At 52.3% G+C, this 25,558-nt stretch overlaps 8 protein-coding genes across 8 annotated transcripts; 3 read left to right on the top strand and 5 right to left on the bottom strand.

Moving 5' to 3' along the window:
* Nucleotides 1-183: 183 nt before the first annotated feature.
* LAJ45_05759 (uncharacterized protein) lies at nucleotides 184-827 on the bottom strand (the record flags this gene model as incomplete). Its single annotated transcript, XM_046115328.1, has 3 exons — nucleotides 184-400; nucleotides 459-589; nucleotides 651-827. 3 exons carry the CDS (start codon nucleotides 825-827, stop codon nucleotides 184-186), a joined length of 525 nt encoding a protein of 174 aa, XP_045971377.1.
* A 2,407-nt stretch (nucleotides 828-3,234) lies between these two features.
* LAJ45_05758 (uncharacterized protein) lies at nucleotides 3,235-5,055 on the top strand (the record flags this gene model as incomplete). Its single annotated transcript, XM_046115327.1, has 6 exons — nucleotides 3,235-3,515; nucleotides 3,773-4,107; nucleotides 4,171-4,365; nucleotides 4,436-4,554; nucleotides 4,615-4,798; nucleotides 4,859-5,055. 6 exons carry the CDS (start codon nucleotides 3,235-3,237, stop codon nucleotides 5,053-5,055), a joined length of 1,311 nt encoding a protein of 436 aa, XP_045971376.1.
* Nucleotides 5,056-6,119: 1,064 nt separating this feature from the next.
* Nucleotides 6,120-8,319, bottom strand: LAJ45_05757 (uncharacterized protein; the record flags this gene model as incomplete). The annotated part of the gene is made up of 4 exons (XM_046115326.1): nucleotides 6,120-7,652; nucleotides 7,711-7,815; nucleotides 7,918-8,030; nucleotides 8,136-8,319. 4 exons carry the CDS (start codon nucleotides 8,317-8,319, stop codon nucleotides 6,120-6,122), a joined length of 1,935 nt encoding a protein of 644 aa, XP_045971375.1.
* Nucleotides 8,320-12,151: 3,832 nt separating this feature from the next.
* On the bottom strand, nucleotides 12,152-13,874 carry LAJ45_05756 (uncharacterized protein; the record flags this gene model as incomplete). Its single annotated transcript, XM_046115325.1, has 9 exons — nucleotides 12,152-12,177; nucleotides 12,259-12,293; nucleotides 12,368-12,491; nucleotides 12,563-12,787; nucleotides 12,837-12,912; nucleotides 12,964-13,015; nucleotides 13,323-13,537; nucleotides 13,596-13,621; nucleotides 13,682-13,874. The coding sequence occupies 9 exons, from the start codon at nucleotides 13,872-13,874 to the stop codon at nucleotides 12,152-12,154; spliced, it is 972 nt and encodes a 323-aa protein (XP_045971374.1).
* Nucleotides 13,875-14,715: 841 nt separating this feature from the next.
* LAJ45_05755 (uncharacterized protein) lies at nucleotides 14,716-15,273 on the top strand (the record flags this gene model as incomplete). The annotated part of the gene is made up of 4 exons (XM_046115324.1): nucleotides 14,716-14,746; nucleotides 14,818-14,877; nucleotides 14,947-15,087; nucleotides 15,218-15,273. The coding sequence occupies 4 exons, from the start codon at nucleotides 14,716-14,718 to the stop codon at nucleotides 15,271-15,273; spliced, it is 288 nt and encodes a 95-aa protein (XP_045971373.1).
* Nucleotides 15,274-16,275: 1,002 nt separating this feature from the next.
* On the bottom strand, nucleotides 16,276-17,127 carry LAJ45_05754 (uncharacterized protein; the record flags this gene model as incomplete). The annotated part of the gene is made up of 2 exons (XM_046115323.1): nucleotides 16,276-16,944; nucleotides 17,008-17,127. The coding sequence occupies 2 exons, from the start codon at nucleotides 17,125-17,127 to the stop codon at nucleotides 16,276-16,278; spliced, it is 789 nt and encodes a 262-aa protein (XP_045971372.1).
* An 833-nt stretch (nucleotides 17,128-17,960) lies between these two features.
* Nucleotides 17,961-19,689, top strand: LAJ45_05753 (uncharacterized protein; the record flags this gene model as incomplete). The annotated part of the gene is made up of 5 exons (XM_046115322.1): nucleotides 17,961-18,063; nucleotides 18,125-18,205; nucleotides 18,256-18,911; nucleotides 19,021-19,353; nucleotides 19,684-19,689. The coding sequence occupies 5 exons, from the start codon at nucleotides 17,961-17,963 to the stop codon at nucleotides 19,687-19,689; spliced, it is 1,179 nt and encodes a 392-aa protein (XP_045971371.1).
* An 840-nt stretch (nucleotides 19,690-20,529) lies between these two features.
* LAJ45_05752 (uncharacterized protein) lies at nucleotides 20,530-22,536 on the bottom strand (the record flags this gene model as incomplete). Its single annotated transcript, XM_046115321.1, has 6 exons — nucleotides 20,530-20,988; nucleotides 21,058-21,666; nucleotides 21,734-21,764; nucleotides 21,849-22,168; nucleotides 22,251-22,388; nucleotides 22,465-22,536. The coding sequence occupies 6 exons, from the start codon at nucleotides 22,534-22,536 to the stop codon at nucleotides 20,530-20,532; spliced, it is 1,629 nt and encodes a 542-aa protein (XP_045971370.1).
* Between the last annotated feature and the right edge of the window lie 3,022 nt (nucleotides 22,537-25,558).

Genomic DNA, 25,558 nt, shown 5'->3' with positions numbered 1-25,558 from the left:
ATGACATTGTGTAGTAATCTATACAACACTGGTATTACCGCGTGTGGAAAATGGCCATCAGCATTCAAATCACTTGCAATCACTCGGAAAATCTCATGGTTGTTAAGATGTCTGCTTTATAAAGCTATACATAATAATATATTAAACATTAAACCGCTCCACCCCATATATCATATATCTCATTTAAGCAGTGCTTCCCTCCTCGGTCGACACACCAGTCCTATGGCCCGCCTCATCTTCGACGGGGGCAGCAACTAGCTCCCACTTGTACGCCTCATAGGTGAGAGGGTCTGACGGCTTGCACCCCTTGTAGCTCTCCTCGACACACTCCCTATCCGCGGTGTCCATTTCCTCAGTCGAGAAACCATGGGTATTGGGGCATTCCTGGTAAGCTTTGGTACTGTGATGTTGTTAGTGGTGCCACGAGGGAAGATGAGGTAGTGTGGAAAGACACTTACAGGCAGTGGTCGCAATCAGAGACGGCCTGAGAAACAGAGGCAGGAATCTCTTTGTTCCAGTTACCATCTCTCACTGACTTGTATCCGTAGTTCACATCATAGCAGTCGTACTTCTGAAGACATGTCTCGGCCTATTGGGGCAATTAGATCTTTTGTCCTTGTTATTCTCTTCACTCAAAGAGGGGAGCTTACAGAGAAGGCTTCGGGGGCGACATAGTTGGTGGTGGGTAGGATCTCACCGCACTTGGTCAAGTCGGTGGTGACAGGGCCTCCATAGGCGTTTGTATCAGGGAAGGTCCCGTCAGGGTTGGTCTGGGCGTTGGCGACGGCGGCAGCGGCGACAGTAAGGAGGAGAGCGGAGATCTGCATCTTGAATATTGTTTGGGGGTTGAAGAAGTGGTAGTTGTTGAGTTGAATATGAAGCTTCTGGATTGATATTCGTGAAGATGATGACGAGGATGAGAGTTGAAATCGAGGGGTATAGAGGCAGTATTTATGCCTCGAATCTCAAGGCAGAGCCGTGAGAATCTCAAAGATTTGTTGTAATCACTAATCTATCTCTCTATTCCCTTAGTATCTTCATGGTCCTCTGCAGGCTAACTCTATCTCCGATCCTAACCTTGCATATCTAGATCGATAGTCGAGAACCGACTTGGCTGAAAGGCGCCGGACAAACATTTACTAAGACAGACTCGCGAATTTTTTGAAGCTCCGTTACTATGACACCTACAGAATGGCTCCATTGTCACGATGCTCTGTTCGGCCGGAGAACCCTAGCCATTGGCTTTGGCTTTCCTGAATCATAGGGTTGCTGTACTACATCCGGATCGTCAGGGGTGCAAAAGGCCTAGTGGCAACAACCGAGACATCGGGATTGGAGCTGGGGGTGGCTCGACTGGGATTCACTGATCTGCACTAACCACGATTAGCGCCCCATTGGGCATTCGCGCTGGGGAAGATTCAGGGGACGGCATTCTACTGGATAGGAGATGTGACGGTATTCGAGTTAGTACGCCGGAGACCATTGAGTTTGAATCCAGCTGAATTCCGCGTGGCATTCTGGGCTGGAGTTACACATGCCTTGCGGTTGATTGATACGTGCATAAACTATAATGACAACAAAATAATCTTCATCTCCGACCCGTGCGGTCACTCGCGGCCGATATGAACCAAAAAAACAATCATGAAAGCGCCTACGTAGGAGGCTTATACCATGCACAGGCAAGTAATTATTGCGTACTTAATCGCCGACTTAGACACTGGAATGCAGCTCTTATGTATATACATGCACATCAGTAGAGAGCGGTGGATCAGCGTGAGTTCTCATTCCATAGCCAAGAGAGCAAAATTTTAACTTCCGGCTTGAGATGAATCAATTTAAATAAAAAAACACATACCATGATCGGGAATTATCCGGTAGAAACATAAGGCAGATGACGATGTCGACGAAACAGTTGACACGAGGGAGCTATCAGAACAGAAATGACCTTGACACTTACGTTACCATACATTGCACCTCGGGCACCAGTGCGGACGGCCGGGTGCGTTATATTGACTGACCTCGTCAACTCCGGTACTGGACTGACTCAAAGCCGAACAGGCCCGCAGAACCGAAGCCCTAATAAATACTCATATCACATGGATGAAATAATCCACCGTGACTGATGTGGTCGGGTCCGAGTGAGAGATTGTGCTCGTCCGCTAGTCACGCGCTTTCACGCGTAATTTCTTGGCATCACGCTACAGTGGGGGTGTAACTTATGTCTGAGAATCTGATCACCCATCTATCCATGCAGGTACGGAGTAAAGTTTAATTAAGGTTAAGGGGTGAATTTCTTACAAGACACGCGCATTGGAAGTTAACATGTTAAAATTGTGTGGCCATCCAAGTCTTCATATATACTCTACTCGTCCCATCCAATCTTATCATGCACTGCCTGACCTGCCAATTAGGGCTGTTGGAGTGTTACAAGAATTGGGTTTCGGAGTAGGGTTTGAGGCTAACTCGATCTGGGTATATTTTGGAAGAATGCAAAAGCTGGAAATGTTACTAATAGATTAACAACTAGTTGGTATCATTAGGCCTGGGGTAGCTGGTCAGCTACCAAGTACGTAGCTCCGAGTTGTATCTTTAGATAATAACCTCTAGCCAAAATTCAAAATTACCGACACCATTATTGACTCTCAAGAGAGGTTGACATTGACATTGGCATTCACAGGGTTAAGGATTCCAGCACATCTTGGTGCTAGCACTGCAAGTATCAATTTCTGGCCGTTCAAGGCAGTAAGTTCACGATGTCGAACAGTAAAGATCTCACTGTCAAGAGGAATGATGTTCTTTCAGGGTCCCTATAAGATAGTTTGTATTGGCCTTAGACATCGACATCAATTGAATTAAAAACTCCAAGACTCGTCCTACTTTTCAGTAACGGCTAATTAGCCACACGCGAGTGATATCCCATGGACAAGCAGTGCATCTCAACCCAATGAGAACCCCCTGGCTAACCACACCTCTATCCACTTCTCCAATAACCACATCAACACCCCACGCAGTTAATCCAACCACCCAATCATTTACCCAGCAAACTTTTACCCCACGTCAACAACGTGGCACAAGAGGGTTAGGGTTCCTCCATCCCTCCCCCCAACATCGACCCAACCAACTAAACCAGCGCTCTACTACTCAGCAGTAATCAAATAAAATAAAAAGAGCCATCCAGCAGCCAGCAAAAGTACGCCTCCCAAAACGCTCAGCTTGGCCAAGCAAAAAAAATAAATGGCTCTGCTCCACTGCCGCCTCGCAGGCCTCCGAAACCTATCCCGTGGCCGCCGCAGCTTCACCACCACGCCGTCGCGGCTGGCCACGCAGGTGAAGACGGCGCAGCAGCTGCCGTTCCCGAAAATTAAAAGTAAATGGGACGAGGAGCCGGTGAGCATGTATCGGCAGGGCGGGTTCCACCCGACGCGGCTCGGCGATAAAATTGGTGACCGGTATCTGGTGGTGAGAAAGTTGGGGTGGGACGTGTATTATACGGTGTGGCTTGCGAAGGATTTGAGGTGCGTACTTTACAGCTACATGTGGCGAGTGAGTGGGCGAGTGAGTGGAATGGGGCGTGACTTGAAATGATAATTGTGCTGGTATTTTCCTGTATCAAGCAAGTTGCAACGCAAGGCGTCCCTGTAAGGTCAAACCACCCTTGCTCAGCTCAATGATGCGCCACAGGGGAGAGGGAGGAGGGGGTAGAAATAGCTTTTTGGTGCAGGAAATACTGTATCAATAATAAATAACCTCGTAGCTAACAAAGATCTTCCAGCACCGATCGTCATGTCGCCCTAAAGATCCTCGAAGATTCTTGCTACAGCGGCAAGCCAGAGCTGCTCGAGCTCTCCATCCTCAGACATATCAAGACTGCGGACCCGAGCCACCCAGGTCATAGTCGCATCCTGCACATGCTGGATAATTTCGAGCATCGTGGGCCAAACGGGAAACATGTATGCATGACCTTTGAGCCGATGGGACATGATACTCTTGTTCTCTCGAATAAGCTGGAAGACTACCAATTGCCAGTGGGAGCTGTGCAGGAGCTGGCAAGGCAATTGTTTCAAGCGCTGGATTATTTGCACACAAGGTGTGGGGTTATTCATACCAGTATGTCTGCATTGCACCCCCCCTTTTGTGCTGCTAGCTGGTCTAACTAGTAACTGGCAGTAGACCTGAAGCCTCGTAATATTCTTATGGATATCAATGATACAGAGAAAGTCATCCGGGATTACTTGTTAGCCACGCAAGCCCGCGGCATTCAAGTTCAGTCCAGAGATTGTCATCTGGTCAGGTCAGAGTACATCCCCACGGAGCTCCCACAGTATCCCAACCAATTCCGATTCAAACTCACAGGTTTCGTCGTCTGTCAGTGGAGCCCCCCTAGCCAAACTCCACGTTGATATCAAGCTTGTGAACTGACTTTTCATCTTCCAAGCCTGCTGGGTGGATAAGCATCTCGTAGAATGGATACAGCCCGCGGCGCTCCGAGCGCCAGAAGTCATCCTGGGCGCCGATTGGGGCCCAAGTGTGGATTTATGGAATGCAGCATGTATTGTATGACTCCCCCTCGCCGATGAAAGTGGAGTATATGCATTAATTAACCGCTAAACATAGTTCTATGAACTAGTGACAGGAGATATACTCTTTGGCGGTGTAGCGTTGAACGCAAATGAGCAGGACTTGGACACCCCAGACGCAAAGGAGCATCATATAGCGCAGATGATTGCCCTCTTCGGGCCCTTGCCTGAAGACCTCGTGAGGGAGGGGAGAAACCGGCTCGATTATCTGGGCTCTGATGGTACGTTTGTCCTCGTCGTCGACGACTCTAATTCAGCAACATGCTAATCAAAAGTCTCAGGAAAAATGGCGACATCACGCGTCATCATGCCCCGTAGCCTGGCGGGGAAGATCAAGGGGTTTCGGCCAGATATGACGGACGAGGATGTAGAAACTTTTGAGTCTTTCTTGCTGAAGATGCTGAAATATAGGCCAAGGGATAGGAAGACTGCGGCGGAAATGCTGAAGGACCCGTGGGTGCGAGTCCCGTGGGAATAGATGATATGATATATTAGACGTATTAGTAGTATGTTTAGTTAATTTGATACACGATACCTCTGTAGAATTAAGCAGTGTCATCAGCATCTACAGAAATCTTGAAGGGAAATAGGTACGTACGCTGTGGCCAACGTCATCTATCAGACAAAAGCACCCGAACCTTTGCACAGTCGGGTCTCAACACAGGAATGCAGATGCATCCATTAAGCTATCGATGCTGGCCCTTTTTGTGAGAATCAACAGGCCACAGCGAATTCATTGGTGTGGGATTGACTCAGGTCGAATAAATGATGAGAATTTATTAGTAAAACCTCACTTTTGATCCTGTAGAAAAAGGCCGGCATGTTTCGACAGCTCGAGGGATATGTATACACACTTTTCGTAGACCAAACGATACTTAACTTCGTAGCATAACACCTTGCCCCTCCCAGCTCCAAAAGTCAGCATACCCTTACACGCGTGTCATCCCATTAGACTAAACTCTAGGTTCATGAAATATCAGCTTGAAGAAAAACTCAGTTGAGGTCCGGGCGTGATGCCAGGCAAGTATACGATGAATGTTATATCCAGGATCATGAAGTATCACTCTCCTTACCATGTCATTGTAGGGGATTCGACTGTAGATGGCCCTTCGAGCGGCTATCACATTATCTCTTCCAGCGAAGCACATGGCTCTATGAGTGTTTATTCTTTTCATTATTGCCTATCTATAAGTATATGAATTGAAGAGGGCAGAGTGGACCTACATACGCCGTAATGTATGAATTTGATGCGACGAGATGATGGCCATGGGGGTATCAATTTTATCTATTCATCCTCCCCGCCCCCACGATCCTTACAGACAGCCACCACCCACACGCCAAATCACAACTTAAAGCAGAGCACAAGCACAAACATTCAGCATCATAAGCGGACAAAACAGGAAGAAAAAAAAGAGCAAAAGAAAGGACAAAACCAGCAGCACACGCACACACACACAACAGAAACTTACCGGTAAGCACATATCATGAAGAAGAAGAAGAAAGAAAACACCTATAGAACTAATATACAAATACATTTTTAGTCTACCTTCTCCCGCCCCGATTATACCCTCCCTGGGCCTCCCTCATGCTATCTTTCTGGCTGGGCAGCGGCGCCCTAACTCTCCCACCGCCGCCTCCGCCTCCGCCTCCACCGCTGCTGTTACTGTTATCCTCCATATGCTCCATGCCCATTCCCATATTCATATTCATGCCCATTCCCGCGTTCGCCATCATCCCCGCCATCATCCTTGGATCCATTGGCGGCGGCGGTGGCCTCGGCACCCCGTCCCCTCCCAACCCTGGGATTCCCGGCATCGGCGCGCCCCCCAGCACCGGCAATCCAAAGTTCGGCGGTGGTGGTGGGATCAGACCTGGCGGCAACGTCCCCATCGGCGGCATCGGAATCGGCGGTGGCACCCCTTGCGCATTCGGTGGTGGCGGCGGTGGGGGTACGCCGAAAAATCCTGCCAGGGTCGTGAGGTCTCCTAGCCCGGGTAGGCCTCCCGGCATCGACATTGGCATTGGCGGGAATCCCGGGATATTTGGAGCCTGTCCAGGCAGCGGCATCTTTTGATCTACGAGCGCATCTGCCTCGTCCTGCTCTTCTTCCTCCTCCTCCTGGCGGTGGCGCCGGCGGTTGCGATCGTAGGTGCCCATCGCTGCGGCCGCCTCGTCGCCAATGTGGTGGCGGTCCTTGAAGCCGTCGATCTCGCCTGGTCGGGGGCGGGTCCAGAAGCGCGTGATGCGGTCGTTGGAGCCGCTGCAGAGGATGTGGCCGAGCGGGTGGTACTCCATGCTCCAGATTGCGTACTCGTGCGCGTACGGGATTGAGGCGGCAGGTTGGATGACGGTGGAGGAGATGTCGGTGGGTGCTTCGTCGAGGAGATAGTGGTTGATGGCGCCATCGCTGCCACCCGTAGAGATCAGGCCCGGGTGGATGGGGTGCCAGGCAAGGGTCGAGATGTCTTTTTCGTGCCCGCGCAGCACGCAGAAGTCTTTCATGGCACGGAGATCGAAGATGCGGCAGGTCTGGTCGCGCGCGCAGGTGGCGAGGAGCTCACCGCGTGGCTGGAAGAGAGATTTGGAGATTGTGTTTTTGTGCCCGTGGAGCGTCGTTAGGCAGCGCGCGGTGCGGGGGTCCCAGAGTTTCACTAAGTGATCTTTGGAGCCGGAGACGATAAGGCCCTTTGTAGGGTGCCAGTCTACGCTCTTCACGTCCCAACCGTGGCCGGTAAGGGTGCGTTCCTCAACACCCTCGTTGAAGTTCCATATCTTGAGCGTGCTGTCGTCGGACGCGGTGACGAACTTTGCATCGGTGGGGGAGAAACTAAGATCACGGATGGGCTCTCCATGGGCCTGTAGGATCTTTACGTTGTTGAAGTTGGGCTGCCAGTATTTGACGATGCCGTCTTGATCCCCAGAGAGGAGCCAGTCGCCAGAGTGCGAGTACTGGCAAACACGGATAGCGCAGTCGTGAGCCTGCATGATAGTCTCAAAATTGAAGCCCATTCCGTTCCAGAGGGTGAACTCCCCACTGGAAGACCCAGTGAGGAGTCGGCGGCCTTCGGGCGTCCACTATTGTTTACTCCATTAGTGACAATTACGGCGAGATCTGTCTGCGAGGTGTTCCTACTTTGACCACGTTGATGGGGTGTTTGATTTTGTTCAGCGATGCGTGTATGTGTTTTGTTGGCAGTGATGTTGCTGGATTGTCAGCATACGCGGCAGGCGGCAAAAGCTATAGATATATATCGAATCGCGCGGCCAATTAGCAAGATGAAATTCTCTTCCATGTTTTCTTTGTCATATGGCTGTGGCTGCAATGATAAATAACACTCACATCAATCACGAAGCCCGGCGCGGGCCGCAGATAGTCACGCGTTTGGCCTCTCCAGTTCATGCGGCGCTTTGACATCCACTTTGCTACCGACGTCCCGTAGTCCGTGACCGGTCCTGTTTACACGTCAGTTAGCCTCCCCTCTGTCCCCTCTGTCCCCTCTGTCCCCTCTGTCCACTCTGTCCACTCTGCGCGACGAGCAGGCGGGGTGGGGTACACACGTCTATGCAGCGGTCGTCCCCGATTGTAGGGACCGTCTCTATCACCGCCAGCGCCGCCACCGGGACCTCCAGGGGGGCCTTTGTCGTAACGTTCATGACCTCCTCCCCCTCCTCCCCCTCCCCCTCCCCCTCCGCCTCCTCCGTAAGCTCCACCGTCTCTGTCCCTGTCCTCGTAGCGGGTCATTGGTGCTATCGGGGGTAAGGTAGGTCGCCTGTACGCGCTTTGTAGAGTATAGATCTAGCTGGGCGCCTGGTAATCGAATTGAAGCTCTGTGTCGTGCTCTTCCTTCTGTTGAAGGTGCGCTGCGCTAATCGTCGTCGTTTGTTCGTTCGTTATTCAGTCCAGACAAAGCTCACGCGAGTCTCTTTATTTGAGGGGGTGTTATCTACGCGGTAGGGTAGGCTGAATCGAAATAACACCATCACCAGGGAAAGTTGATTTGATTTGAACCAGGGATTGTGGATTTCTTGGGACGGGTTTCCGGGGTTTCTTTCTAGTTCTGGGGTATGTTGCAGTTGCATGGAGGTGAGGGTTGGGGCCGGATTATTGTTTTTCCTGACGCCGTCCTTGGCGGCGCCGTCATGGAAAAGCACTCGGTAGGCTGAACCGCTGGCGTGTGTGTGTAAGTGTACGATTTCTTCCTCGAGAGTGGGAATATCCACAACAAGAATATTGCGAACCGAATATCCGAACTTTCGCCGTAGAATTATTCGTTAAACCACAGAAACAGAAAACTTAGCTCGTTTTGGTCCACTTCCTGATCCGACTTTTTCCACGTCAAAAAGCTCAACTTAAGATCAAATAACCATAACCTTTTGATAAAACACAACTTCGGTTCGCATTTCAACTTGATCTCGATTTGCGCTTTGAGGACCGGCGACCGTTCAACGGCAAGGCTCAAAATGACAACACAGGTAACGACCAAGCCAAACCGGCGAAGGTTCCTGGCCATGGATTAAAGGCACAAACTCACGCCTAATGATGGACACGAAACAAGATGTTTCTCAGGCTGTTGGTGATCAAGGTCTCGCTACATGAGGTTTTGAGGGTCTATTACTCTGAATGTTCGGATGCAGGAAGACAAGCATGGTGAGTGGTGATGATAGGATTCTGTGGGTGCCGCAGTTTAACTTTATAGGACCTTGAAACGAACACATACATGTATGCTTAGCCGAGTCTAACCACGTAGCTCTTACACCACGAGAACCCAGATTCTACGGGACGAGATGTCTTGCGACAAGGTTTTAAAATCTAAAGATAATACCGGGACCCTGGGTTACATTCGAAAGAGGTTGTCGGGGGTGGCATGAGGGTAAAGTGGACTTCTATTTTCTATGTAAATACATCGATCTATCAAAGAAACTATCAGAAATTTCTCAATATATGCTGAGAGCCGGGAATACCCACTGTATATCAAGAAAGATATGGGAAGCGAGTCACTAGTGACCCTAGAGGATAACTGCTATCAATACAATTATTCCTCTCTTCAAGTCCCGGGGCCTCTAGACTTTCTCAATACCCTGTTTCGCCCTGGGACTTCACAATACTTAGAGCTATGGGATGAAATAAGATGAGACAGGCTCACATTACGTAGCGTTATGTGCGGGGGCGTACATCCAGCAACTTCAATAGCAGATATGAGTTTCCTCTGCGCCTAGGAGAAAACAATACCAAAACCCAATCCGGCAGCAAAAGGTCAAGCGAATTAGCACACAACAATGGTGTGTGCTAACCCGCCCGACCTTCTCTCTCGCGTGTTGGTAGGAGCCAAGTTCACCGTTTCAACCCATTCCATTGGAGAGGGGATTGACTCGATTGATCTAATCCAATCTGGTATTCTACATCTTATCAAAAACCAGATAAACATGCCGCAAGGGAGTACCTAACATAGTCATACAAGCTAATACACACCTACACGTCCGTTTCCAACCCTAACCTTTTAGCCAGCCGTACAAGCCAAGGACCACCGTAAGCCAAACTACATGTACATTTCACCGCCAGCCCTAAGCCCTCCCATCGGCCAAATCACCAACCAAATCTTGGCGCACCATTGCTTAAAAGGCGGCCGTCCTCCACACCTCTCCTTCTTTCTTCATACTTACCTAGCGACGATCTCTGGTGCTCAAGGTTACCAGAGATCCAGAACGCAAACCCCCCCATTGCACACCGGGGGTTGAGCTTCTGTCAGAAAATCTTCGGGTTTCCTGGGTCGTTTAATTTTTGATTTTTTCTTCGTTTTGGTTTGGGACCTTTGGGTCCGAGGCCATCATGAAGAGAATGATGAAACCTTTGTGGGCTTGTGGGCTTGTGGGCTTGTGGGCTTGTGGGCTTGTGGGCTTGTGGGCTTGTGGGCTTGTGGGCTTGTGGGCACTGGGGGAACTGTGGGCACTGGGGGAATCGTGGGCACTGGGAGATTTATGGGGATCTAGGACATTTTGGGCGCTGGGGGATTTCGAGCTCTTGGTTGCCGTGGTCTTGAGTCTTCACCCAAGGTTACGACGAAAAGACTCTTGTGGGAGTCTAGGGCGTTACGGGGAATCCGTGGCACTCGAGCTCTTTGTTCTGGCTTGGGGCGTTCGTCCCATGTCACGATGAAGAGACTCGTGGAGGCATGTGGGATTACCGTGGGCACCGGGGGGCTTTTATCATCCTCGGTCTTGGACTTTCGTCTGAGGCTGAGAAGAAGAGAGTCTTGTGGGTACTTGGGGCTTATGGGCACTGTGGGCAATCGGGGCTTTCGGGCCCTTCATTTCGGTTTGGCAATTTTGTCCAAGGCCGTGATGAAGAGCCTGGCTTCTGTGATGAATTGTGGGCACCTGGGGGCACTGAGGGGATTTCGTGCTTTTTATTTTGGTCTGGGACCGTAGTCCGAGGCCACGATGAAAAGACTGATAAGATTTCCGTGGGCATGTGGGCGTGTGGGTATTGTGAGCGCTGAGTGGCTGTGGGCTTTCGTCCCATGTCTCGATGAAGAGATCAATAGAGATATCTGCTGAAATTGTGGGCACACGTGGGCTTTTGGCTCCTGTGGCCTTTTGGCTCCTGAGGGTTTTGGAACTTGTGGGCTCCTCAGCTCCTGGATACGAGCTTCTGTCAGGCCGCTTCATTTTGATTTGGGACTTTCGTCTGAGGTCACAACGAACAGATTTGGGCTTGCATAGTCTGTGGGAAACTGTGGAATCTTTTTAGTTTTTGACCTCCGTGGGCTAAAGAACTACATGTACTGAGTTAGGGCTGAGGGAAGAGGTTGCCCATGGGGACAGAACGTAAGGAAGACAGGTGGGCCTACATGTAGCTCGAGAAGGTCCTATAGGGCCAAAAAGCCACCGTAGAGCCTTTGTATGTAGACATGTGAAGATCCACTTGCTAGCCATTGTAGAATTACACACTGTTGATGGCGCCGCACTCCGGCACATTTCCCCATCTAAAGTCCAGGCCGCTGCTGTTTGAGTAGTTGTTTCCTTCTCCCTCTTTGGATCCAGGAATAGCTAGAAAATGGGACCAATCGCCAGTAATCACTCGTCCCAAATCTACATGAGCTGTGGGCATTATAATCCCCGTGGTTAGAGTCTCGGATTCTTTCTAAACTGGGAAAGGGATAATTGGCCATTGTCTTCTTAGTGCCCGGACGTAGAGTCAGTGACTTTGGACTCTGGACATTGTGTCTGGCTTGTTCGCCGGGCTATAATGTGCTTATACCGGTCTTCCATGTGTTCTCGGAATGGCTACAATTGTGGCCACGTACGTAACAAGTACCGTACAGGTGCTGGTTTTGATACTGCAGTATTTTAAAACGGGGGAGGGGTATAATGTTGAGATGGTTTTAAATATGAATCATAGACGATCACTCGCACCGTTCAGCACATCCGTACATTCAGACCGCCAAGCTTCCCGCATGGGAGAGATTAAATCTTTGCTCTACATGATGAAAAAAAAAACTATTTATAAACAAGTAATGGGGAAAACACTGGATATATACTTCTCTACTCCTCCGCACCTGGTGGCACATGTATTCTTACAAGCCTTCTTCCGCTAACATATCTGTACCCGCATAACCAGCCAGTCAGTAACCAATAGCCTACCGCACAACATCCAGAATATCAAGAGGGAATAAATACTCACCAGCGATATCGCAGTAAAACGCAATCGCATTAAACCTGCCCACCACCACCGCCTTCGTCAACACCCACCCTCCCACCCACCACACAAAACAAGGGCACCAAAAACTCACGTCGCCTTATTCCCCGTCAGCATCCACCAAACCCGATTCGTCCAATTAATAATCCCCAGGTGCGTCGGCCCCACCAGCGTGCCCTTATACGTTCCCCACTGCGCCGACCTGACCGACACCAGTCCTACCCCACTCATCAGCACCACCACCCTCTCCTCTCCGCCACCCTTCCCACCAAATCCGGAATCAACATACCATCATTCGGCCCCTCCTTCTCCTCAATAATGCGATGACTCTGCCGAAACACCGACATCATCCCCGGCTTCGCCATCGCCCCGTACGAGAAGTACCTTACGCTAGGATCGTCGAGGATCAGCTTGTTAAACTTCTCCTCCATGTAGCGTGTCGTGAGCTGTGCGAATGCGCCGGTTTCGAGGCCCAAGGACTCGACGGCGGCGTATACGCTGGGGAGGCGCTCTTCTGGTGGCGGGTTAGCGTGGGTGTAGTGAAGAAGGAAGGGGGGGAGTACTCCCGATGAGGTCGAGTATGTAGTCAGCGAAGGAGGAGCCGCGGTGCGGTGTGGCGACGGTGGTGAGAGAGAGGACCTGCGGTGCGTTAGTAAGGCGGGAGTGATGAAGAGGAGGAGGGAGGAGTGCTTTGAAGTTTGTGGGTTTGAGCTCGCTGATCATGTAGCGGGCGTCGATGCCTCTGTGGGGGGAGGAATGCGTTAGCATATATGGTATTGGTCTACCATCGCCGCTGAAAGTCCAGAAGAAGCTGCAGCAAAAAAGGGAAGATATAACCAGTACCCCTAAAGCACGCAAAACACCCAATTCTCAGCCAAAAAAGAGAGGGAAAAAAAGAGAAAAGTCAAAAACCACGAAGAGACCCAGACTCATACCATACTATGTCTACATGAAAACCCGTATGTTAGCAACGTACGTACATAAACTCACAGCACCAGCTAACCCCCTCCTCCACCACACAGGCAGTTCGATCGAGGCGCAGAGCTCACCCAATTAGATTAACGCTCCTCCCCTTCAGGCTCTCCTCAATCCCCGCCGCCAACGCCTTCGCCCTCACCTCTATCGACCCCGACGCCGGCACAGTAGTCGTGATAACCTCGACCCCGTTCGCCCTCAGCACCTCCGTGATGCCGCGCCAGTACGCGATACCAGGCAGCATCTGCCCTGCCAGACGGAGCTCGTTGAATCCTAGTAGTCCATGGCACTAGTCGACCAGTATAGTATCAGTATATCAGCGCTGGGTCTACCCGCATGCGACATACCAGCACAATCGGATTCTTCGGTGTCCCTGAGCTCCCTTATCAGCTCCAACTCTACCTCAAAAATTTGACCCAAGCTAGAGACCTACTGTAATTCTCCCTGATGGTCGAGAACTCGTCTGACAATGTTCGCCCAAGCTCCTTTAGCCGGGGGTCTTCGGTGAGCTTTTTCTCGGGGTGTGTCGGGACCGTACTGTGGTTTCTGAGCTGGCGGTAGAGATTCGGGCCAGCAGCTGGGCGTGGGCGCAGGCGCAGGCGGAGTATTGTTGTTTTCATTTTCATTTTTGAATTTTGTTTATGGGAGTTTGGTTGCAATTGCTCAATCACAGGCAGGGAGGGTTTCCAAGAGCGGTGCCTGGATTGATATGCGCTACTACGTCATAGGCTAGCTGGATGTGGGGTGGGTTAGGGTTTGGGAATGGAGCTTGGGTGGGAGCTAGCTTTCAGGGACGAGGATCGACTGGAATGGGCTGGGTGAGAATAAAGCCACAACTAGAGTTCCTGGGTACTCAATTGATTGACTTGGCCGGAGCGGGATATGTTTCTTTAATTTGGTGGCATATTTGAAAAAAAGAGAAAAAAGAAAAGTATTCTAGTGGTACGTATTGCTGCTGGTATTTATTAATTCACAACGGTAAAAAAATTCGTTTAATTTTCAGTTGCTGGATCCGATTAATTATAATAGAGGCCTCGATATATCAATAATTAAAACGAGGTATTTCCCGCTAGCTGTCTATAAGCTAGGTAGCTTGAGACGTAAAATTAATCTTCATGAGGAAAAATTAGTTTATCTAAATTATAAATCCTAAAGAGGATTTTCTCAACATAAAAAAAAAAAACATTACCACCATCTCCCATTCCCAAATATCCCCAGTAACACAAATCAAGCATTTAAAGCAACCCTTCAAGATATTTAACCCCAAGTCTTGTCCGTCAGTTGACGTTAGAACCCATCAGTTACCCTACCTCACCACTACTATCCCGCCAAGCCACATCCTCCAACACCAGCTTGCCTCAAACACCCATCACGTATCCTCACCCAGCTCTCAATTCCCCACCACCACCACAACCACAACGAGCACTCGAACCTAGCTAGCTCTCCGCCTCCACCACCACCGCAAAGATGTTCTTCGGACTAATGCCCCTCATCAAATGTACCCCCGTCCCCCCTGCACCCCCCCCTTCCCTCCCCACCACCTCACAGAAGCTAACACCACCGCCACAGTTTCAATCCTCCTAATCAACGCCATCGCCATCCTCTCCGAAGACCGTTTCCTCGCCCGAAGTAACCTCCCCCCCCCCTCCTCCGCCCACCCGGCAATCAGGAGCTAAGCTAATTGAACGGTCAAAACAGTTGGCTGGGCCGGCTCCTCCGCCTACGCGAACCCAGTGTCGCCGGACCCGCACAGCTTCGGCATGCAGATGCCGCAGGACAACCAGAGCATCAAGTTCAAGCTCATCAACCTGATCAGCTCCACGCGGACGCTGATGCGGAGTAAGTTTGCGCCCCCTGCTGTGTTTGAGTTCATAAGGAGGGTGGGAGGCAGAGTGGGGATGGGGGATCGGTTTTGGGGAGCGGGGATAGGAAGGCTAATGAGGTGTTGCGCGGGGGGGGGGGCGGACAGTACCGTTAATCGGGATCAACACGCTACTAATCATCTACGAGATGCTATTCGGCTAGTGCTAGCTCCCGAACCCGTCTTTCTACAACACAAAAACACAAAAACACGAGTTTATGCGGAGAGGAATGGCCAGCCGGGGGGCGAAAGTTTGGGGGGGGGGGGGGTGTAATAATGATTCCCTCCGCAATGTTGGAGACCTTTTCTGTTGCGCTATGTGGGCCCTATTGGTTGTGGGGGGGGGGGGGGGGCCAATTGCAAGTGGACTTGACCAGTACATATTCTTCTTTTCTTTTCTCTTTTTTCTTTCTTTTTAGGACAATAGAACAACAAAAAAATTGATACCTTAATAAGAACGAATCTCTAGTTCAAGGCCAGCATGTAGCTGGCGTTGACCTGTAGGGACTGGGTGGGCCTAATGGGTCGTAAATATGTAGGATAGGATTCGTGCTGGGTCCACAGGGTGCTCAATCATCAGCCATCACTCGGTGTCTACCAACTGTAGGAGTAGCGGCAGCAGTGGCTGTATTCGTTTAGTAACAGGAGTAATTGTAGCTGTAGTAGTAGTAAGAGGAATTATAGACTAAACAATTATTGACCGACCTAGTGATAAACTATCAATCAACCGACCACTTCCATCGTACCCAGCAGTGGTATATAATGACCAACCTATCCATCCCCCCCTCTCCCGCTCCACTCCATTCCTCCCACCTCTTTAATTTCCCCCCCCCCCACCAACGCACACAACACCAACACAACAGCGATATTAGAGCGAGCCCCATAATGTCATCAAGCCAGACTCTATCTACGCATTACTTGCGAGTACTTTGTTGCATCTGCGCCGGCTAGCTGCGGCGGTGTTTCTCGCACTAGCTGCCAGTATATAACTAAATAGGTCCAATCTTTTGCCAACAAATGAAAATATATAAAAAAGGGAAAGACTATATATAAGTCAAGAGTAAGAAAAAAAGAAAGAAACAAAAACAAAAACACTAAACACCCATCCCCAAACACCGTCCCCCCCCCCCCGGGAACCCCCCGGCACCCCCCACACGCCCACCCCACTACCACCACCTCAACTTCGGCGCCACCAACAACACAATCAACACCAAAAACATCAACGCCGCAATAATAACCGGATACAATATGCCCCACAACCAGCCGACATTCTCGTCCCTCCGTAGGCTATTCATCTTACGTCCCGTGCCCTCGATGCCGAGCACATTCTTATCCAGCCCCTCGGCCGCCAGGTCCAGCAGGCCCTTCTCCTTCTGCAGCTCCTGCCCGAAGCGGATGCTGTTGGCCTTGAGCTGCTGCGCGAGCGTCAGCATGTCGGTTGTCAGCGCCTCCTGCTCTGCACGGTGCAGGTCGAGCGCCTTCTCGGGGTCTGCTTCCTCCTCCGAGGCGCCGTTGAAGAGGGTGGCGCGCTGGTCCTTTTGGCTGGGGAAGCGGTTGCGCAGGCCTTCTTTTTCGGTGGCGTCGTGGAGGGCGGGGGACTGCTCGGTGTACACGGGGGGCTCATCATCCTCTGCGTCCGAGTCGGCGCCAGAGTCGGAGTCGGCGTCGGAGGAGGGGGCGTCGTGGGCGAGGAGTTGTACAGTCTCGTTCAGGCGGCGGATGAGCGCTTTTTGCTCGCCGAGCTTGGTGAGCAGGGTTTGGCGCTGGGAGTGGTTGCGGATTGTGGGCGCGGACTTTTCGAGTGTGAGGAGGAGCTGGCGGGCGTATTCGAGGTTCTGGTTTGGGGGGAATGGGGGTTAGTGGGGTGTTGCTGTGGAGGGGGGGGGGGGGGGTGGTACGGAGGCTATCTTGGTGCGCTCGAGGGATGTGGGGGGTGTGCTGGCTGTGGTGGTGGTGAGCTTGGAGTCCAGGCGGGAGAGCAGGCGGGTGAGGTTTGTGGCGGTGACGTGGGTGTCCATGGGAGCTAGCTAGCTGGGGCTGTCGTATTTAATCTGTTGTCTGGAGGTGGAGAGATGGCTCGAGGAGAGTCTGGTTGTGGTGGTTGTATCTGGATAGATATGCTGTGTGTGTGGATGTAGAATTTAGGTGTAAAGTACTCTAAGTAGGTCAAGTGGTTGCTTGGCTGTCACGTTGGCTAAGGAAAGTGTGACGGACAGCAGCACTCAGGAACACTCAGCGTGACAGCCAGGGACAGCCAGGGACAGGCACAGAGCAGGGCAGAGAGCAGAGCAGAGCAGAGCAGAGCAGAGAGCAGAGCAGGCACAGAGCAGAGCAGAACAGACACAGAACAGACACAGAGCAGAACAGGCACAGAGCAGAACAGGCACACAGTCAGTCAGGACACAGAAGGGACACAGAAGGGACAGCAGGGACACGCTCTACACAGGCATTGCTCTGTCTCTGCACTGACAAAGAAGAAGACACTTCCTCACAACAACAACCCTTCCTTCGTAGCTCAACCCTGCTGCTGTGCATCACTCACGACAGACAGACAGACAGACACACAGACACACAGACACACACACACACACACAGACAGACATCCTTCAACTGGCACATCTCTTCTAAACACACCCACAGACAGAGAGAGAATCCCACAACCTTACTCACACTCACACAGCGGTACACAACCACAGAGACACAGACATACTCCCCCACACTCACATCCTCAGAGACAGGCAGACAGACACACGCCACGCTCATCCATTCACCACCACAGAGACAGAAATACCCACAGCCATTCACAACTACACACAAACACACAGACAAACAGCCTACAGATTCAAACACCATGGCCCACAGAGGCACCGAAGCCCCCATGGACTTCCAATACGACCAGCCCCGTGTCCCCGCCGACCCCAACTCACCCTTCGCACGCTTCACAGCACTCAAACGTACCCCCCCCCCCAATCCAATCAATCCCCTCCCACAGCTAACCAATTGACCCCCCTCCAGGTACACACTCCGACCTCCGCTCCCCCACTCCCAATCCACCCGTCCTGGCACCCCCCAACTCCGAGCGCTTCCTCTTCCCAAGTCCTCCTACACCAACACGCCACCCCCGCCACCCCCGCAGTTCCGCAAAGTCTCCACCACAACCCCGCGCAGCTCCGCCCTCGACATGTCCGACTTCACCGACCCGGACATCTTCACCCCCGCCACCACCCCCAAGCTCACCTTCCGCAGCGGCGGCGGCGGCGGCGGCGGCCACCACTCTCCCCCCCCGCGCGGGCGCTACCACGACGGCGCCATCACCAAGCCCAAACGGCGCCCCCGTTCCACCTCCACCCCCAAACCCACGCACCACCGCCTCCCGCCCCCCGATCTCGACTGGGACTCCGACAGCACCACCGCTCCCCCGCGCCCCGCGCGCTGGGCCGACAACCACCGCGACGTCCCCCTCATCATCTCGCAGTACGTGCAGCTCTTCTTCAACACCACCCTCGTGCTGCTCTTCCTGTACGCGCTGCTCAGCGCATACGTCACCGTGCGCCGCGACGTGAGCGAGAAGCTCTCGCAGCACAGCGCGGACCTCGTCGCCGCGGCCAACACGTGTGCGCAGGAGTTCCTGATCAACCGCTGCGCGCCCGGCATCAGGGTCCCCGCGCTGCAGAAGGCGTGCGCAGAGTGGGAGCGCTGCATGAACCGCGACCACACGCAGGTGGGCAAGGCGAGGCTCAGCGCGCAGACGTTTGCGGAGATTGTGGAGAGCTTTGTGGAGCCGGTTAGCTATCGGACTATGGTATGTCTCTCTCTCTCTTTTTCGTCTTCTTCTTCCCCTGATTGTGGTGGTGGTGGTGGTGGTGGTGGTGTGGAATGGGGGGCTAATATACATGTGGTGTGGTGAGTAGACATTCGCAGTAGTGATAGGCTGCTGTGCGCTCTTCGTGCCGAATTTTGCGCTGGGGCTGTATCGCGCGCGGGCGGTGGGGCATCCGGCGCCGGTGTTAGCGGCGGCCGCGCCGCCGATTGCGGAGCGGTTGGAGTATGCGAGGGTGGAGACGCCTGGGAGGAGGAGGATGGTGGAGATGGGGACACCGGGGAGGAGGGGGGAGACGCCAGGGAGGAGGAGGGGTATGCTTTTTGATGTGGATTGGGGGAAGAGGGATGATGGGGAGGGATTTGGGGGGAGGGGGATGATGATTGATGATGATGATCGTAATGTCGTGCTGACTGTTTTGTTGGTATTGTTAATGATGGGACGGGGATTGGGGTTTGGGTGTGGGTTGGGTGTGGAGTTTGGGTGTTTTTCTGGCTTTTTCTTCTTTTCGACTTCTTTTACCTCTCCCCCCTCCCTCCCCCCTCCCTCCTCTCTCTCTCTCCTCTGGCTGCTTGGTTGACTAGTCGACTACATAAGGTTGGCTGGTTAGTTTCAATCGGCTGGTACATAACATAACCTAATATTCGTACATATAATAATCTCCCCCACCCAGCACGGGACGATTACTGTATTCTATTCTATTCTATCCTATCCTGTATTCTGTATTCTGCAATTATATTGTATTGTATTCTAGCCCTAGCTCTAGCTCTAGCTCTAGCAGGAGGTTGTTGTATCTACCAAGCTCGATCGATTAGCTTAATTAATATGTAGTCATCGCCATCACTCAATCCCATTACCACCTCTCTCTCTCTCTCTCTCTGTCCCCGGGGGCCCGGGACGACGGAAGTATGTACTATACGTAGAAGATGGTGTTTTAGTTTCAGTTTCAGTTTTTCGTATCATTGACACCCCCATCCCCACCCCACCCCACCCCCCTATCGGCTTGGTCTTGTGCAAAGGAAGAAAAGGAAGAGGAAAAAAGAAGAAAAAAACTGCGATCCTGACATTGACAGCACCTCATTGAAGTCTCGCACCACACAACATAAATCGCATATAAGGTTTTGGGGGGGGGGGGGTGGGGGTGGGGGTGGGGGTAAATGGTGTAATTCGATCATTGACCTACCCTTGCCACATTGACCCTAGACACATCGGGCGAGAGAGACAGAGTGAGAAGGCGTTGTTTTGCGCAATGATACAACCATTATCACCCTTTCCCCCGCCCCCCCATAATACTCCTAGAGGAGAGGGAGGTTTGGGGGGGGGGGGGGGGTTTCTAATTAGGACATAGACATAGACATAGATAGACAGTACAGGACAGTCGGACAACAAAATACCACAATAGAAACAGCCGAAAGAAATAGAAATAAAAAAGATAGTAGTAAACAGAAAAATAAAAGAGAAAAAAGAAAGATTTTAAAAAGATAAAATTACTAACAAAAGAAAAAGAGAAAAACTAAACCCCCCCCCCAAAAAACCCCCCGCCAGCACTCCGCGCCCCGCGAGTCCAGCTCCAACCGCCCTAAACTCCCCCAAAAGGCCACTACCTAACATCATCCGGCAACGCCCCATAATACTCCCCCTGCTGCTCATACCTCCTCCTCGGCCCATCCACCGGCCCAATATCCTCCGCCAACGCATCCTCATACGTCGGCGGCGGCAACTCATCCCCTCCCCCTCCTGCCCTCTCCCCACCAGCACTACTATGCGGCCGCGACACCGCCGCCACCTGCGCCGGCGGCATCATCATCTGCGCCTCCCCCGAGAACGAATGCGACCTCTTCGGAAAGTCCGGCACCACCGGCGAGGACATGGGCGTGTTCTTCTCCGAGTAGCTGACCGGATACACGCCCGCCGTCGGGACAGTAAGCGACGTTGCGGACTTGCCCGCTGAGAGCGCTTTGCGCGGCGGTGGCATCAGCGGCGGTCTTGTTGAGTCGAGGAGTTTCTGCGGCGGGGCGATGCCGGAGTATACTTCTATCGGCATGGTAAGTGGTATCATCTGTTGCACAACACCGCGTCAGTTTTTTTTCCTTCTATACCATCCGGGAAGAGGGAGCGGGGGGATTACCTCAATCGGCCCCAGAAACCCATGCGACAGCCCCATGATCACCTCGAGCTGATACGTCCTCCATATATTACACGTCCTAAACGCCGGCGGCACCGTATCCGGCAGACTCGCGCCCATCCACAGATGCGGGTCTGCCTCAAGCTCCACCCCCACCGGACTATACTCCGCACCCAGGGGCGTCCTCAGCTCGCCCAGACTCAGCACGGGTATCACGCTATGGTCCGTCTTACGCAGCTCATGCGCCGTGATCTCCGTGTACGCATGGAGCACAATCTGGAGGCTCCTTATAAACACCGGCTGGCGGTACGGCTGCAGCTTCGTGAGTATGATTCTGAGCGGGAGCGGGGTGTTGGGGACCAGGATGGGCGGCGCGGGAAGGCGCACTTCGATCGAGAAGTGGACGTGGTGTGTTTCGGGGGGGTCGAGCGGTGTTGCGGGGGCGGAGACGGTGGGGCGGAAGGCGCCGAGGATGCCGCCTCGCTTCTTCGGTGGTGAGGGGGAGGTGGGGCTGGGGGTGTAGATCATTTGGTGCTGGCGCTTTGCGTAGGTTTCTTTTGCGGACGGGGAGGCGCGCGGGGGCTCGATGGGGAGGAAGACGAATGGGTCGTGCTGGGAGTGGCAGTCAGTATCTCCATATATACCACCTTCACGAACCAGAACCAGGAGAAACACATACCGCACGCATATTGATCCTATAAAACTGCGGCCTACATCCACCAATCAGCTCTCACACTTCCCCCCCTCCCCCAAAAAAAACCCCCCACCTCAAAGAAAGAGAGAAAAAATCTCACCTATTAACCGTCACCTTCAAGAAATACCTAATCCACGCCAAATCACCCGGGATACCCGACAAGCTCGGCGGCAGCGTCCCGACCACATGCCTAGTGGGCTTCTTTGCAAAATCGATATTCCCCTTCTCAAAGCTAATCTTCTGCAGCAAGCCACCTCCCGCACCGGTAGCCTGGACCTCCGTACAATTCGAGTTGATCGGGATACGGATGCGGAACGGGTACTCGTACTGGCCAGCCTTGAGGGTGTATCCCGTGTGGGAGGCCGACGTATTTTCGCGGATCTCTGCAGAGGGGAAGACGGTTTCCACCAGGTACAGGAGCTATATCACATTTTGCCATTCCATCATTAGCCTGCTTGATGTGGATGGGGGTGGGGGGGGAGGAGGTGAGGGGGGAATATACTCGATGTATCTCTATTTCAGCGCGCTTCGAGTCGCGGCCTTCTTCGGTTCTGGGCGGGAGGAGGCGGGTGCGGGAGATGCCCTCCATCTTGACGGTGATGGAGGAGATTGTTTCTTCGGTGTTGATGTTCATGATGACCTAGTCCGCCAACCAAATCAGCCCTACCGCAGAAAGCTAACGAAACAGAACGGCCCAAGGGAAAGGGGATACATACCCTCCCAGTGACATAGTCCAAGCACGTAAACGTGCCCCCACGGTTATCGAGCTCGATCCTGACCGACGACATAGCTAGTTGTTCGCGAGGTTCGTCGTGGATAGCTTGCTTTCTGTAGCTTGTAGACCAATTCCAGCTTATCGACAGTAGTGTGTGAGTGTTCCGGTGGGGGTGGTGGGGGTGGTGTGGAAATAGATGTCCGTCTGTCCTGGCTGAAGGGTTTTTCTTAAATCCCCAGACTTCAGTGTTGCAGCAGTAACCTCCCCTCTCCTCTTGTATGTAGTTTCAGCCTTGCAACTTTTGGCGCGGCACCGGTCGGTCGGTCTGTGTTCTGATGGTGGTCGGTGTTCTGATGGTGGGGCGCGGCGGTGACACCATCGGATGATGCAACAACCCTCGCTACATTATTTACACACAGACTCAGTACTGTATGTAGGTAGAACACTATATAATTAAAGAAGCTCACATTTTCTATTTACAACAGAGCAGCAAACTGTGTAGAAATCCGACACGCCCCGAGTGCTCCGACCAGGTCCTGGCTAATATCCCCCCAACCAGCACAGCCCCGCGCTCCCCAATCCAATCGGCACAGACAGTCTTGGCACCCTCACTCTCCAACCAATCGGGGGCAGGCGAGTGATTCTGGGTGATCCATCCAACTCAGGTCTCCACATGCACAACCGGTGAGAAAAGGCTTGTGGAGAGAGCCGCACAGATGGTATGTAGTGATATTAGAGGAGAGCGGATATGTGAGCTCCTCCTCCTCCTGTGCCCAGTTGTGTAAAGCATCTACATGTATGTCAAGCCACGATGGTCGATCATCCGGCCAGCAGCTAGATGAGATGATGGATGGATCCCGAGAAGGCCTCGCTATATATAGATCCATACTTGAACAGGGATGTCACCAAGCGAAAGCTAGAGCTCGAGTAGAAGACCCCGTCGGTGCCTGTCAGAACTCTAAACTGCCACTGCAGCAGGGGAGGGGGGAGCTTGTTCTCTGTAAGGCGAGATCAAGGAGGAGGGTGATGATAGTACGCAGAAACCCACATACCGTACTGCAAAAAATGCTTACCTGTACGCATCACCACCACAGGCCACCGCACATCAATTCTCCACAAGTGATCATGACGGGGCTCATCCCGCCCAACTGATCAACTCCTCCACGTCTGCGGCTCAGAACAAAGCCGTCCAGTGCAAAGCTTTCCCACCGCCAATCCCACATTCCCCCCTAAATACATACATACATACACACACACACACCTTCTCTCCCGGGATCCAATTTCCCGGTCGTTATTGTTGTTACAGTTGGGTGACCTGGATCCGACGTAGCAATGCCCACCCTCCCCCGGCCTCCGAATCCCGAAACCAAAATAAGCTTCTTCGCATCTAAGCCTCACCACCCCGTACCCATCACCAGCTGAAAGGACTCGCGTCCCCCCCCCCCCCCCCCCGCCCCTCCCCTCTCCGCCGCAGTAATATATAATCACCATTACCCTCCTCCCGCGCGGTCGCTTATTTTGTAGTTCGTCCGGGATAGCCGAATGCCAGGGTTAGGGTTTGTGTTTTATGTGTGTGTGTGTGTGTGTGTGTGTGTGTGAAACAAGGCGCGGGAAATGATCGCAGATGACATCCTGAGGCTGGAATGATTCATGAAGGCTGGTGGTTTGTCGGATATACATGTATGTATATGCCCTTACTCCAAGTGACAGTGGGCGGCTTTTTATTCGCCACGGTTGCGTGTTTTGGGACGGTGGTTCCGGATCGATGCTTTCCCTCAACTCAACGTGGCGCATCCCTTGCAATAATCAATTAGGATATATATATGAGAACTAATCACGGATCACATTGGCGGCCGTGAGCGGTGCGAATAATAATCACTACATATATAAATTAACAGTGTTAGGGGCATATGACCAAGCTTTGCATCTATAAGCCTTGTAGGAAAATTGTAAAGAACGACGCTGTACGCCTCCGTAATTGATATATGTGATGACGAGAGGGAAGTTTAGTATATGTGGTTTCTACACCTACCCACACCAAGATTACCTGAAAGGGAACCCGAAGCTGGATGGCAGACAAGACGCACACTTCCTCTCCCCACACCTGCTCCCCCCCAACCCCCGCAGGTATAAAAAAGCCAATAATGACCTCCACAGGTACAGTTATCTTACCAGGTCTCGCAGAAGCCGATAGCCCCAATACAGTGCCAAACATTTCACGCCATTTCCATTCGCTTTCGAAGGCCGGCTACTTGCTGCCCCACAAGGAAGTGAGTAGTCGCAGTGTAGGAAGACTCCACAGGTAACCTGGATGAATAGCCCTATGACGAAGGAGGATGAAAGCCTATCTACCTATAGATATAAAGATGACACGTCTACATATACATGTAGCTAGGCTGGACTGTACTGGGCACCGTTACTACATGTATGTAGACCACCTTACACCAACCCTCAGTGTTAGTAGCTGGGAGTTTTCAAGAAGTACATCTCACCTTTTTCTAATACACACACCCGTCGACCCAACCACAAGCACGTAGCGCAGGACAAAGTATATGCGAGTTAACAATCTACATAAAAATTCCAACCCCTAGTGGAGAATCTGTCAATCATGACCACCGCCTACGCAGACACCGGCGGTAACCAAACAATACACACGTCAGTCCCCCGCCCAACAGCAAGAAACCCCGACATTCAGACAGTATCATAAGCCCCAAAACGCTATCACCCATAAATCACCACCGACCCTCCAGTCCCTCCAACCTTCCCCCATCCCCCATCCCCACGCACCCCCACCTCCCCCGTCTTGGCACCGAGTGACAGCCCATGACCCACTCTCCCACCCACTCTCCCACGCACCACCCTTCTCCCACCAAACTAAGCCCCAAACCCCGAAACCCCAATCTTGGCGTCGGCCAAAAACAAATCTTAGCACTCCTCCTTGGCACTTTTCCCCGAATCTATAAAAGCCACTCCTCCACCACTCTTCTTCCCTTCTCATCACACAACCCACCACTCCCCTCCCCTCCACCAGGAGGCTAGAGCTGGAAGTGGGGGGAAGAGTTGTGTGTGCCCCTCTTGGACCTTTTGGTCCAGGG

Source organism: Morchella importuna (assembly GCF_003444635.1).
Source record: "Morchella importuna strain M04M26 chromosome Unknown Morimp01GS016, whole genome shotgun sequence".
In the NCBI taxonomy this organism is placed as follows: Eukaryota; Fungi; Ascomycota; class Pezizomycetes; order Pezizales; family Morchellaceae; genus Morchella; species Morchella importuna.
This window is presented reverse-complemented; position numbering and strand designations above follow the sequence as displayed.